The sequence below is a fragment of the Papio anubis genome, chromosome 14, assembly GCF_008728515.1.
Source record: "Papio anubis isolate 15944 chromosome 14, Panubis1.0, whole genome shotgun sequence".
Lineage (NCBI taxonomy): Eukaryota > Metazoa > Chordata > Mammalia > Primates > Cercopithecidae > Papio > Papio anubis.
In genome coordinates this window covers 88,400,119-88,415,103 of record NC_044989.1, presented here as the reverse complement: position 1 = coordinate 88,415,103, position 14,985 = coordinate 88,400,119, and the positions used below count along the sequence as shown (strand labels likewise).

General features: G+C 39.6%; 2 gene segments (V, D, J or C); one reads left to right on the top strand and one right to left on the bottom strand.

The window, feature by feature from the left end:
- The window catches only part of LOC103877257, an 856,781-nt gene that overhangs the window by 822,984 nt on the left and 18,812 nt on the right, over positions 1-14,985 (top strand).
- On the bottom strand, positions 5,678-6,729 carry LOC101008902. The segment is given in 2 exon segments: positions 5,678-6,240; positions 6,454-6,729. Coding segments are annotated over 2 exon segments (507 nt in total).

The window sequence follows — 14,985 nt, the reverse complement described above, 5'->3', positions numbered from 1 at the left end:
GAAATATATGTTTTAAATACACTGCATTTAAAAGTTTCTCTTTTTTTTCCACAAGGGGTCTCGCTTTGTCACTCAAACTGGCCTCAAACCCATGAGCTCAAGCCATTCTCCTGCCTAAGCCTCTCAGTCCTAATACTATTTGTGATTTAACAACAGGACACGTCACTTATGGCATAGTGTTACACTAAAGTTAATGAAGGTTTGAATTCACAACAAAATAATCCTCCTTCTGCCAAAGGAAATAAATTGTATTTGAGATGCTGCCTATCCCAAAGTAAGATATCCCATGGTGAGTACAATCAAAATTTCAATGACAATATATATCATACATCAATATATGGAGAACAGAAAGAAAACGTAATTATTTGATTAAAAAATCATTATCTCAGCTGGGTGCGGTGGCTCATGTGTGTAATCCTAGCACTTTGGGAGGCCAAGGTGGGCGGATCACTTGAGGTCGGGAGTTTGAGACCAGTCTGGCCAACATGGTAAACCTCTGCCTCTACTAAAAATACAAAAATTAGCCAGGCTTGGTGGTGTACACCTGTAGCCCCAGCTACTCAGGAGGCTGAGATGGGAGAATTGCTTGAACTCATGAGGCAGAAGTTTCAGTGAACGGAGATTGCACCACTGCACTCCAGCCTAGGAAACTGAGTGAGACTCTGTCTCAAAGAATAATAAGTATTATTATTACTATTATTATTTTCTCAATAATTAATTTACAAATATTTGAAGTCACAGAGAGAGAAAAAATAATAGAGCAGAAGGAAATACAGTTGGAAAAAAAACCGATAGATACTTGTCAGTGCTACTCTATTAAAGAAATGCTAAAGAAGCCTTTGCTCATGCCTATGTCCTGAATGGTATTGCCTACATTTTCTTCTAGGGTTTTTATGGTTTCAGGTCTTACATTTAAGTCTTCAATCCATTTTGAGTTAATTTTTGTATAAGGTGTAAGGAAGGAATCCAGTTTCGGTTTTCTGCATATGGCTAGCCAGTTTTCCCAACACCATTTATTAAATAGAGAATCCTTTCTCTGTTGCTTGTTTTGTCAGGTTTGTCAAAGATCAGATGGTTGTAGATGTATGGAATTAATTCTGAGGCCTCTGTTTTGTTCCATTGGTCTATATATCTGTTTTGGTATGTGTAAATTAGTTCAACAGTTGTGGAAGACAGTGTGGCAATTCCTCAAGGATCTAGAACCAGAAATACCATTTCACCCAGCAATCCCATTACTGGATATATACCCAAAGAATTATAAATCATTCTACTATAAAGACACATGCACAGGTATGTTTATTGCAGCACTATTCACAGTAGCAAAGACTTGAAACCAACCCAAATGCCTATCAATGATAGACTGGATAAAGAAAATGTGGCTCATATATACCATGGAATACTATACAGCCATAAAAAAGGACGAGTTCATGTCCTTTGCAGGGACATGGATGAAGCTGGAAACCATAATTCTCAGCAAACTAACACAGGAACAGAAAACCAAATACCGCATATTCTCACTTATAAGTGGGAGTTGAACAATGAAAACACATGGACACAGGGAGGAGAACATCACATATCAGGGCCTGTCGGGGATCGGGGGCTAGGGGAGGGATAGTATTAGGAGAAATACCTAATGTAGATGATGGGTTGATGGGTGCAGCAAACCATCATAGCACGTATATACCTGTGTAAAAAACCTGCATGTTCTGCACATGTATCCCAGAACTTAAAGTATAATAATAATGATAATGATGATGATGATGATGATGATGATGAAAGAAAACCAAGTCCAGGAAACCCAAGTTAAACCCATTTGCTTGACTGATCATGATCCTACTAGATACATTTTCATAGGTCCCAATTTTGCACCCTGCTCATTTTCACTGATCTCATTTTAGGGGGTTTTAGGTATGGAGTCCTTAGGATTTGGGGTTAAGTTTGGTGATTTTTCAGAGAGGCTGATCACCAGAGCTGCATCAGTGATCATTTGACTTTATGTCTGACCCTGTGCACAGGTGGCTGCTTGTCTCCTAACCTCAGTTGTCCTCTTTTTCCGTATTAGAAAACAATAACAACATCAACACAGATCCTCTTGGAGCTAGGAATAGCCAATAGAAGTGGTGTGTAAAAAACAAACAAATGGCCGCGCGGTGACTCACGCCTGTAATCCCAGCACTTTGGGAGGCCAAGGCGGGTGGATCACGAGATCAGGAGATCGAGACCATCCTGGCTAACACGGTGAAACCCCGTCTCTACTAAAAATACAAAAAATTAGCCCGGCGTGGTGGCGGGCACCTGTAGTCCCAGCTACTCGGGAGGCTGAGGCCAGAGAATGGCGTGAACCCAGGAGGCAGAGCTTGCAGTGAGCCCACATTGTGCCACTGCAGTCCAGCCTAGGCGACAGAGCGAGACTCCGTCTCAAAAAAAAAAAAAAGATAAATAAATAAATAAAAACCACTTAATAAACTGGTTGTAGAAGAAACATATCTTAACACAATAAAAACTGTATATAACAGACACTCAGTATCATACTGAATGGGGGAAAAGTGAAAGCTTTTCCTGAGAGATCTGGAAAACGGCAAGGATGCCCACTTTCACTACTCTTATTCAGCATTGTACTGGAAGTCCTAGCTAGAGCAATCAGACAAGAGAAAGAAATAAAGGGTATCAAAAATTGAATGGAAGAAGTCAAATTATTCTTGTTAGCTGATGATATGATCTTTTATTTTGAAAAACCTAAGGACCCCACTGAAAAACTATTATAACTGAAAACCAGTTCAGTAAAGTTGAAGTATACAAATCAACATACAAAAAACAATAATATTTCTATATGCCAACAGTGAACACTCTGAAAAAAATTAAAAATAATCCCATTTACAATAGCCACACTTAAATACATAAGAATTAACCAAACAAGTGAAAGATCTTTATAATGAAAGCTATAAAATACTGATGAAAGAAATTGAAGAAGACACCAAAAATGGAAAGATACTTCTTGCTCATAGATTAGAAAAATCGGCATTGTTAAAATTTCCATACTACGCAAAGCAATCTAGAGATTCAATGCAATCCCTATCAAAACGCCAATGACATTTCTCACAGAAATAGAAAAAACAATCCTTAAATTTATATTAAACCTCAAAAGACCCACAATGGCCAACGCTATCTTAAGCAAAAAGAACAAAACTGAAAGAATTGCATTACCTGACTTCAAATTATACTATAGAGGTATAGTAATCAAAACAGGGTGGCACTGGTATAAAAACAGACACATAGACCAATGGAAGGAATAGAGAACCCTGAAATAAATCCACATACCTGCAGTGAATTCGTTTCCAACAAAAGTGTCATCAATTGACACTAGGAAAAGAGTCTCTTCAATAAATAATGCTGGGAAAATTGGCTATCCATATGCAAGAGAATGAAACTAGACTTTGATCTCTCACTATATAGAAAAAGCAAATCAAAATGGATTAAAGACAAGTCTAAGACCTCAAACTATGAAACTACTACAAGAAAACATTTGGGAAACTCTCCACATCAGTCTGGGCAAAGATTTCGTGAGTAATACCCCACTAGCACAGGCAATCAAAGCAAAAATGGACAAATGGGATCACATCAAGTTTAAAAGCTTCTATACAGCAAAGGAAGCAATCAAAAAAGTGAAGAGCCAACCACAGAATAGGGGAAAAAGTTTACAAGCTATATATCTGACAAGAGATTAAGAACTATAATACATATATAAGAAGCTAAAACAACTCTATAGGAAGAAGTCTAATAACCCAATCAAAATTAGGCACAAGATTCGAATAGATGTTTCTCAAAAGGAGACATACAGGCCCAGCGCGGTGGCTCACGCCTGTAATCCCAGCACTTTGGGAGGCCGAGGGGGGCGGATCACAAGGTCAGGAGATTGAAACCACAGTGAAACCCCGTCTCTACTAAAAATAAATAAATAAATAAATACAAAAAAATACAAAAAATTAGCCGGGTGCGGTGGTGGGCGCCTGTAGTCCTAGCTACTCAGGAGGCTGAGGCAGGAGAATGACGTGAACTCAGGAGGCAGAGCTTGCAGTGAGCCGAGATCCGGCCACTGCACTCCAGCTTGGGCGACAGAGCGAGACTCCGTCTCAAAAAAAAAAAAAAAAAGGAGACATACAAATGACAAGCAGGCATATTAAAAGGTGCTCAGCATAATTGATCATTAGAGAAATGCAAATCAAAACTACAATGAGATATCATCTCGCCCCAGTTAAAATGGCTTATATCCAAAAGACAAGCGATAACAAATGCTGGTAAGAATGTGGAGAAAAAGAACCCTTGTACACTGTTGGTGGGAATGTAAATTAGTACATCCACTATGGAGAACAGTTTGGAGGTTCCTCAAAAAGTTAAAAATAGAGCTACTGTGTCCTTCAGCAATTCCACTGCTGGGTATATACCCCAAAGAAATGAAATCAGTACACCAAAGAGATATCTGCACTCTCGTATTTGTTGCAGCACTGTTCACAATAGCTAAGATTCGGAAGCAACCTAAATGTCCATCAACAGATGAACAGAAAAGGAAAATGTAGTACATAAACACAACGGAGTACTATTCAGCCATAAAATAGAAAGAGATCCTGTCATTTGCAACAATATGGATGGAACTAACATCATTACGTTAAGTGAAATAAGCCACGCGCAGGAAGACAAACATCACTTATTCTCATGTATTTGCAGAGTCTAAAAATGAAAACAATTGAATTCATGAACATAGAGACTAGAAAGATAGCGACCAGAGGCTGAGAAGAGTAGTGGGTGGGGGTGGGGAGTAGGGGGAAAGTGGGGATAGTTAATCGATACAAAAAGTAGTTAGAAAGAATAAATAAGTCCTACTATTTGCTAGCACAACAGCGTGACTTTAGTCAATAATAGCTTAACTATACAGTTTTAAATAACTAAAAGAGTATAATTGGATTGTTTGTAACACAAAGGATAAATGCTTAAGGGGCTGGAGACCCCATTCTCCATGATGTGATTGTTACACATTGCATGCCTGTATCTAAATATCTCAGGTACTATATATATACACACATATGTGTGTGTGTGTGTGTGTACACACATATACACACACACCTACTATGTACCATGAAAATTGAAAATTAAAAAATGATAAATAAATAAGAAGAAAGTTGGCAAACTGTTGTAAAAGGCAATGAAAAATGCTGTCACTTATTTCTAGAGTAACAAAAATTAGAAAATTGCCTATGAAAGTATTAATATGATGGAAAGAAACTGGGGGTGGGAAGGGCAGAACAAAAGGAGGTAGAGTGAATAAGAATTTTCAGCAACATCGACCAGATGGGTTGTGTTGGAAAACAGGGTCTCTGGAAGGAAAAAGCTACAGAGGGACACTATGTGGGAGGCTATGAATAGGAAGGATCAAGGTTTAACATTGGGAAGGATTGCAGATGACGGATTAAAAAAAAAAAAAAAAAAACCAGAGAATTAGGAATCTAAGTAGAAACTTTCCAGAGTCAAGGAAGCACACAGAAGAAACAATTCACCTGTCAGTGTGTAAAACTCCGTGAACCCTGGTCTAGAAAGTAAAGATAAATCTATTTGGCTTGGTCACGTGATGTGTCCATGTGAAACATGAAGGTTCCTGAAACACGAAAACTCCTGACAATGTCTCTAAGGGATCTTTACTACATTTTGCTTTAATAACCTTCCACAGAAAGAAATCCAGAAAAAGCCAAATCCCTTCATTTTATCCTGGGCCCTGCAAACCCTCCAAGGACTAAATCAAGAGAGTGACCTCCCCAACACACAGAGGAAGCACGCATGTTTGGGGCTGTGTGCAGAGGAAGCAGCTGCTGCAGCGAAGACCCACTGGCCCAGTGCATGGGGAGGAGGTTTGTGTTCGAGGCTGAAGCACTGTGAGAGGAGAGCTATAATGCTGCTGACAGTAATAAACTGCCACATCTTCAGCCTGCAGGCCACTGATGGTGAGAGTGAAATCTGTCCCAGACCCGCTGCCACTAAATCGGTTAGGGACCCCGGATTCCCGGGTAGATGCCCAGGAAATGAGCAGCTTAGGAGTCTGTCCTGGTTTCTGCTGGTACCAGGCTAAGTAGTTCTTATTGTTGGAGCTGTATAAAAGACTCTGGCTGGACTTGCAGTTGATGGTGACCCTCTCTCCCAGAGACACAGCCAGGGAGTCAGGAGACTGGGTCATCACAATGTCCCCATAGGCACCTGTAATGGACAATGAATATACATAAACTTACACACGCTTTCTCATATATAATTGAAATATGTCATTTAAATGTGCTTTCTAGCAGTAGTATAAGTCAGCACATAATTGGATCCATATTGGAAATAGTCATTATTTCCAACCATATCTTAATTTTTTTTTATTTCTACACAGATATGACTCTGAAAAGACTGTGGCACTTTTGAAATCCTCACCAGAGATCCAGAGCAACAGGGAAATGAAGACTTGGGTCTGTGACACCATCTTGCTGCCCCTGCCTGCCTGTTGTAGCTCAGTTCACAGTGCAAAGGTCCCGTTTATAAAATCCGAACAGCTGGTCATGACCTGGAGGGGTCTATGCAAAAACGATCAGTAAGTACAAAAGCAAATTTCATGAGCAGTGGGTTGTGAAAGTATCCAATGTAAATCAAGAGCCAAAAATATCACCACAGAATATGTAACTCTATGAATAGAAAAGACAGAAGTCAACTTCGAAGCTCTAAAACTACAAACTTCTAGATGATCTAATGACTAGGACTACCTAGTAATTTTCATAGGGGCATAAATGTTAAACACCTTGTGCATCATAGCAGAAGAGAAAGCATTCCCAATTTCTTAACTGCGTTTTACCTATATTAATCAGTAATATGCTGGCTTTTACCTGTGTTAATCAATCATAATAAACAAATTCTCAATAAATTTTATTGATACTCTTCAATGCCTGCTCAGCAACATTTTCCAAAGGCAGCTCGGGATATTAAATAACTCATTACTTTCTATATGTTCCATTTGCTCACCTATATGTCCCAGTCTCCTTACAGATGTAATCAGTTATGGCCAATGATATAGGCATGGAAGTAACATACATCCGTTGCAGGTTGAGGCAGGAAAAAGAGCATATGGAATTTTCCTGTCTATCCTTTATCTACAGAAGCAACTTAAGAGGCCATGTGCTCCAAATGGTGCAAATACAAGATGGTAGAGCCTCTGTCTGCCTGGATCCTTGAGTGACTGCATGGCCCTTGTGAAGAATGTAGCAAGAGCAAGACATAAGCATTTGTTGGTGCTAGACCATGAGATTTGGGGCAGTGGTATAACCTACTCTATTATGGATAATATAAATACATAAAAGACAGAAGAGAGAGAGAAGTGAGAGAAGACTGTGAGAGAAGTAAGTAAGAGAAGACTGTGTTTTGTTCATTTCCTATACTCCTATATCACCACAGGATCTTATGCCTTCTGGTGATCACACTAACGTTCTGTAGCTCCAAAGAAGAATGCTCGCCTAATGTCTCCATTCCAATGACTTACAGACTAAAAGCCAAAAAGAATCATAGAAATTATCTATTGCATTATTTGATGTAAGGAAATATCTTAGAGGGCACAGATAGAAATGTCTTAACCCGGGTCACTTATTTAGTTTCTGGCAGAGCTGAGGTTAAAACCAGGCCTTTTGACTCCTAATTTTGTGCTCTTTCCACCTTCTCACATCACTTCTCCAACCCAAAGTCTAGCAGAAAAGGCTAAAATAAGATATATGCACAAATCTGCTATTATAAATCAGTATATTTCATCAGACGCTTTAAGATGGGGCTTCTCATGGTTCACAATAAGCTGCAGAGGGAAGTGAATAACTATCTTCGTCTCCCCCGCTGCTATTTGTGCAGTTTGAAGTTTATCTTTTAAATCATGTTTTCTTCTCATAGTAAATATTACAACTTGTGCCTTTTATGTGTGTGTAAATTTCAATATAATTTTTTTCCATGAAACATTCAAGTAAAATGGACACTCTAAAAAGATGTTTGATAAGGTTACATGGCTTCACATTGCCCCCTGTTACACCATCTTGTGGAGCTACAGATTCACCTCACCCAAATTTGAGAAAAGTAATCAAGAAAATGACTCACATTAGCAATGAGACCAAGTCCATAAGCAATCATGTCACCAGTGCACGCTGCAGCCTCACGCTGCTGAGCATGTTTTGGGTGTATCCCTGGACTAGTTTAGTGACATGATCAAGGGTACATTTTCCACCTGCATAGCCCCATCCTGGATCTACAGCCTTCCCTGTGTCTTTCTGAGCAACCTAGTGCGAACTCAAAGTGTCAGAGAGAGATCTCAATTAATTTAGAAAGTGTATTTTCCCAAGGTTAAGGTGAAGCCCATCATAAAGTCTCCAGAGGTCCTGACTATACGTGCCCAAGATGGTCGGGGCACAGCTTGGTGTTATACATTTTAGGGAGACAAGAAACATCAATCATTGTGTATAAGATGTACATCACTTCGGTCTGGAAAGGTGTGACAACTCGAGGCAGGGAAGGGGGCTTCCTGATGGGGTTGCATTATTTTGAGTCTCTGATCAGCCTTTCACTGAATATACAATTCACATATGAAAGGTGGGTAGAGAAATACTCATCTATGCTTTAGTCCGGCTTATTGAAACAATAGGGCAGAAGAAGCAATGCATATGCATTTGTCTGAAGTGAACAGAGGGATGACTTTGAGTTCAGTCCTTTCTTTGTCCACAAGGAATTTCCTTGTGGGAAAATTGTGAGGGAGCTATGTAGCTTTTTATTTTTGTAGCTATCTTATTTAGGAATAAAATGTGAAGCAGGTTTGCCTGATGCAGTTCCCAACTTGACTTTCCTTTTTGGCTTAGTGATTTTGGGGTCCTGAGGTTTATTTTTTTCTTTCACATTAGTATAACTACTTTTCTTTCTCTAATTCTTTTTCTAGTTGTATGTGTTACAGCTGACTTACGTTACTTGCAAAAAGAATTCTGACTAATGCACCATCCAACTAGAAGGTAATTCTATCATACGACGATAACGAATCCTCCAGAATCTAGTAAACAGAATTGTCTGCAAAAGAGGTGGGTGCCTTCTTGGGGAATTTCTCATGGCAATAGATGGCAACTGGTCAAAGGATTTATGACTGGACTGAGCTCTCTTTTATCTCTTCTGTTACTCACCAAGACCTATTAGGTTTTGTACTCCACAGGGACCCTAGTTTCTAACTTCTAGGGTTAAACGGTCCACTCACAGGCCCACCACACCACACCCTCCTGACATCTGGTGAACAGCAATAAAATTGTTTCTTATTCTGAAAATGCTCCAATATTTCCACCATCCCCAGAAAGGCAGTGGAGGAGGAGAGAAAATGAATCATTCCATTAGAGGACACAATATCTATTATATTATTCTCGGCCTTTGAGATACCTTACAAAACAAATACAAAAAAAAAAAGCCCCAATTTAACCTCTTTTAATAATCTTTACAAACCAGAACATACCTCCTTTCTGAATAGCAGTCAAGAGGCCCAGTGGCAGCTGTGGTGAAAAGTGTCAGATTCTGGTCATGTTTCAAAGGCAGAAAAAATAGCATTTGTTAACATATCGGATGTGAGGCATGGGAGAAATGCGAAATCAAGGTGGTTGCAAGTGCTTGAACCTGAGCAACTAGAGAATTTGGAAGGACATTTTCCGAGGCAGGGAAGGCAGGTGGGAATCAGGGCTTAGAGTTGAACATATTAGACATTTGAGATACCTGCTAGACCTCTAACTGGTAATATCCCTTGGACAGGTGGATGAATATATGTGATTCTGGAGTTCGGAGAAATAGTCTGGGCTGAAGATGCAAATTTGGGAAACAGGTCGAGGTTACTAGGCAATGAGTTAAATCAATGAAGGCAGACTGGGCCCTCGTAGGTAACCCAACAAGCAGAGGTCAAAGAGATGAGAAGAAACCATCACAGGAGACTTAGAAACAGTGGTCAGGGAAGAAGGAGTTGAACCAAGGAAGTGGTATCCCAGAGCCAACACAATAAGGATTTCTTTTCTGTTTACAAATGTAAAATTAAAACGTTTAATAAAAAGAAAATTTACTTTTAGGGTTGGTTGTTATTAAGTGGTCCAAACGCTGCCTCATTTGTAGGATCAGAACTCTGCCATGGCGGTAGAAAATTTGGAAGGTTACTCCTTAAAAGGAGTGGGCACTGCTGCGCTCTGCTGGTCAAGTTTATGCACTGCAAATTCCAAGGACGATTGCTCGTCAGCATTTCTCCTTTAAAATAGCTCAGACTGTACAAGCTAGAAAGAACCTCACAAAGACATTCCTTCCAACATTTGCATGTGACTAATGGGAAGTGTAGGTTCAGCCAGAAAAGTTGTGTGCAAGGCCGATTATGTAAGTTCATCAGACCTGATTCTTAGGGCTCTTCCCATAGTTTCGAGCCTCCCTCCCATTCACTTCTCTCTCATGCGCGACCAAGTATACAGCACGAGAGTAGCTGCTCTGCACTTTATAGCAACTCCGCTGGCACTCTGATGTTCTTTAATTACAAGCTATATGACAGTGCTTCTCAACCCGCTCCACTGCCTCCACCTAGTGGCAGAAAGAAGAAAATATGTGTAACTCGGGAGTCTATTCTCAAAGCTCTGGGGTACCATTTCTTCAAAGTCTTGAGCTTGTTTTTGTTTGTATTTGTTTTTGTATTTATTTATTTATTTGTTTTAGAGACAAGGTCTCGCACTGCACTCTAGCCTGGGCGACGGAGCGAGACAATTCAGGATCTATCTAGTGAATAAAGAGATATCAGTAATGACTGTTTTATATTGTGGCTGTAGCGCATTCGAGGGATAATTTGATTCTGTTCTGCTTTCGAATGCACGGCTCACTGTAACCTCCAACCCCCAGGCTCAGGCGATCCTCCTACCTCAGCTTCTCCAGTAGTTGAGCTTGATTTATTTTAAAATTTCATAAAATTTTGGCATTTCTTTCCGCAATACGGCCATGTGTACTTTACTATAAAATATTTTCATCACAAAATTTACATCGTTGGAAATCCCCATAAAGCAGTTTGAGAAACAACCCCAGAAAGCAGAAGAGACTCAAATTATCCCTCAAATCCCCCTCAGCCACAAATACAAAACAGTCCCTGGCTGGGTGTGTTGGCTCACACCTGTAATCCCAAGACTTTGGGAGGCCAAGGTGGGTGGATCACTTGAGGTCAGGAGTTCAAGACCAGCCTGGCCAACATGGTGAAACCACGTCCCTATTAAAAATACAAAATTATCCAGGAGTGGTGGCAGGCACTTGTAATCCCAGCTACTTGGGAGGTTGAGGCAGGAGAATTGCTTGAACCCAGGAGGTGGAGGTTGCAGTGAGCCAAGATTGTGCCAATGCACTCCAGCCTGCGCAACAGAGTGAGACTTCCATCTTAAAAAAATTTTTCAATAAATAAAATACAGTAAAATAAAGCAGTCCCTATTGATATCTCTTTATTCACTAAATAGACCCGGAAATGACTTAAATTCTGATATTTTTTTTTCATCATGGATTTTTTGCATTAATTTTGATTGCTTAAATATTGCATTAAAATATTCTTTATCTTGACTATTGAGTTTGGGGGACCTCCTTAAATTTTATGACCAAGGCAATGCCTCATTCACCTCACCATAGTCTGGGCCACATATCAGGGGCTCCAATAGCAAGCAACATGACTGTTGAACAGCTAATACTTCTCTCTTCACTGTGAAGACCAGATGGGCCCTGCAAACGGTGTAATGTGTACATGAAAATGCACGAGATTCCAACTACAACTAGGAAGAAAAGACTGATGGTGAAGTCCCGAGCCTCTAAGCCCCAGCTTCCTGAAGGGAAAGAGCACCCCAGGTTCTGACCAGAGGCCAGAGTCATAATGAAGATGGAATGTGAGCTTGACATGGAAGGCGTGGTAGCACCTGACTCAGTAATGAAGAGGCTTTAGGTCCTGAAGGAAGAGCTCAGTGCATTCAAAGATTAGAAGGGAGGTTCCAGTCATAGGAGCAGGGAAAGAGAGAAGGCCCAATAAGAAACACAGTTAGACAGGAGGGAGGGGTCAAGGCAAGATCATACTGGAAACATCTAGAGAGCTCATAAAAGTCGCAGCGCCCAGTCCCCACATGGACCAGCCTCTTCAGAATCTCTAGGCATCAATTTGGGCACCAGCAGTTTTCAATGTTCTCCAGGAGTTTCTATGCACAGTAGCCAAGGGTGAGAACCACAGATGTTGGTCTAGGGATCATGACAATGAGTTTCTAAGTGCAATAAGAAATTTTCAGAGAGTTTAAGCAGTGGAATAACTTGGTTTGTTTCTTGTTTGTGATTTTTAAAGATCAGTCCGGTTACCATGTGTAAGACAATAATCCAGGAAACCTGTTGCTCATGAACCACATATCTGTAAATTTGCTTCCCCTGTAACTGAATCTAACCAACAAAAATTAGTACTTACCAAGAAATTACATGCCCAGGGATTATGCTAAGCAATTCATAAACATTATTTTATTTACTCCTCACAGCAAGTTTATATGACAAATGTTATTATTTCCACATTTCCGATGAGAAATTTGAGGCTTGGGGAAAGTTAAATAATTTACCTAATGTCACACCTAGTTCATAAGATGCAGAGTTAGGATTGTAATTCCGTATCTAAGTTGATGCTCCATTGAACATACCACGCCTCCAACTAGGAAGAAACATGCTGGCCAGAGGATGCCATCGTCAAGTTTACAGGATGGTTAGATTTCTAGGTGCAGATGAATACATCAACATATTGGTTTGCAATAGTAGAATCTATCCAGCTCTGAAATTACATCCAAGGGTTCGTGAGCACACAAGCATAAAAGTGTGCCCTCAGCTCTGCTAGCTTCATCAAGGTGAATACCTAGGAGGCCACCCTCTGAGACCACCAGATGGACAGTCCACCTGATCCCCAAGCCACATACCAGCTTTACCATCTGATGCTCTCTATTCACGTTCAACATTTATACAAGAAATAGTCATATGGATCCTTTTCCATAGACAGTACTGGGGAAATTGAATTGCCATATGCAGAGGAATGGAACTAGACCTCTATCTCTCACGAAATACAAAAGTTAACTCAAGACAGATTAAAGACTTACATATAAGACCTGTAACTACAAAAACACTAGAAGAAAACCTAAGGAAAATGCTTCTGGAATTGATCTAGGCAAAGAATTCGGGACTAAGATATCAAAAGCACAGGCACAAAAACAAAAATAGACAAACAGGACTTAATTTAACTAGAAAGCTTCTGAACAGCAAAAGAAATAATCAATAGAGTGAACAATCTGCAGAATGAGTGAAAATATTTGCAAACTATGCATTCTACAGGGAACTAATGTCTAGAATTTATAAGGAACTCAAACAATTCAAGAACAACAACAACAAAATAACCCCACCAAAAAGTGGGCAAAGGACACGAATAGACATTTTTCAAAAGAAGGTATATAATATGGTTTGGCTCTGTGTCCTCACCCAAATCTCACCTTAAATTCTAATAATCCCGACATATTATGGAAGGGACCTGGTGGGAGGTAATTGAATCATGAGGGCAGGTTTATCCCATGCTGTTCTCATGATACTGAATAAGTCCTATGAGATCTGATGATTTTATAAAGCGGAGTTCCCCTGCACACACTCTCTTGCCTGCCTCCATGTAAGATGTGCCTTTGCTTCTCCTTTGCCTCCTGCCATGATTGTGAGGACTCCCAAGCCATGTGGAACTGAGTCAATTAAACCACTTTTTCTTTATAAATTACCCAATCTTGGGTATGTCTTTATTAGCGGCATAAGAACAGACTAAAACAGTATACAAATGGCCAAGAAGCATACAGAAAACAAAATGTTCAAATCACTAATCACTAGAGAATTGCAAGTTAAAACTACAATGAGATATTATCTTATAGCAGTCAGAATGGCTATTAATAAAACATCAAAAAATAACGTGTTGGCAAGGATGCAGAGAAAGGCAAATATTTATACACTATTAGTGGGAATGTAAATTAGTACAGCTTCTATGGAAAATCCTACGGAGATTTCTCAAAGAACTAAAAATAGAACTACCATGTGATTCAGCATTAACACTACTGCGTATCTACCCAAAGGGAAATAAATTATTATATAAAAAAGATATCTGCACTCACATGTTTATCGCAGCCATATTCACAATAGCAAAGATATGGAATGAACCCAAGTGTCCATCAACAGATGATTGGATAAAGAAAACATGATGTGTGTGTGTGTGTGTGTGTGTACATACCACAATGAAATACTATTCAGCTATAAAGAAAGAATGAAATCATGTCTTTTGCAGCAATGTGGTTGGAACTGGAGGCCATTATCTTAAGTGGATAATTCAGAAACAGAAGGTCAAATGTCACATATTCTCACTTATAAGTGGGAGCTAAATAATGTGTACACATGGACATAGAGTGTGGTGTGATAAACACTGGAGATTGAGATGGGTGGAAGGGTCGGGGAGGTTGAGTGATGAGAAAATACTAAATGGATACAATGTACATGATTCAGGTGATAGATACACTAAAAGCCCAGACTTCACCACTACACCACATAGCTATGTTGCAAAATTGCACCTGTGCCACCTAAATTTATACAAGTAAAAATAAAGTCATACGAATTCTGTTTTTTATTCTCTATGAAATTAGTACTAAGAGTATTATCCAATGCGGTTTCTATGCAATGCCCGCAATATTATCTTTTTAGCAGCTCCTATGCAATGACCCAAGATAGAAATTGTCTTCAACTTTTATCCCAGGAAAACCTTCAGTCACACTTAGAAACTAGAATTTTTTCCCCTAGACGAAAATTATGTAACTTAACACATTATCTTCATTTAGTCAGTTTCCAAGAAGCTCAGAACCAGATTTTGTGATCAATCAAAAACTG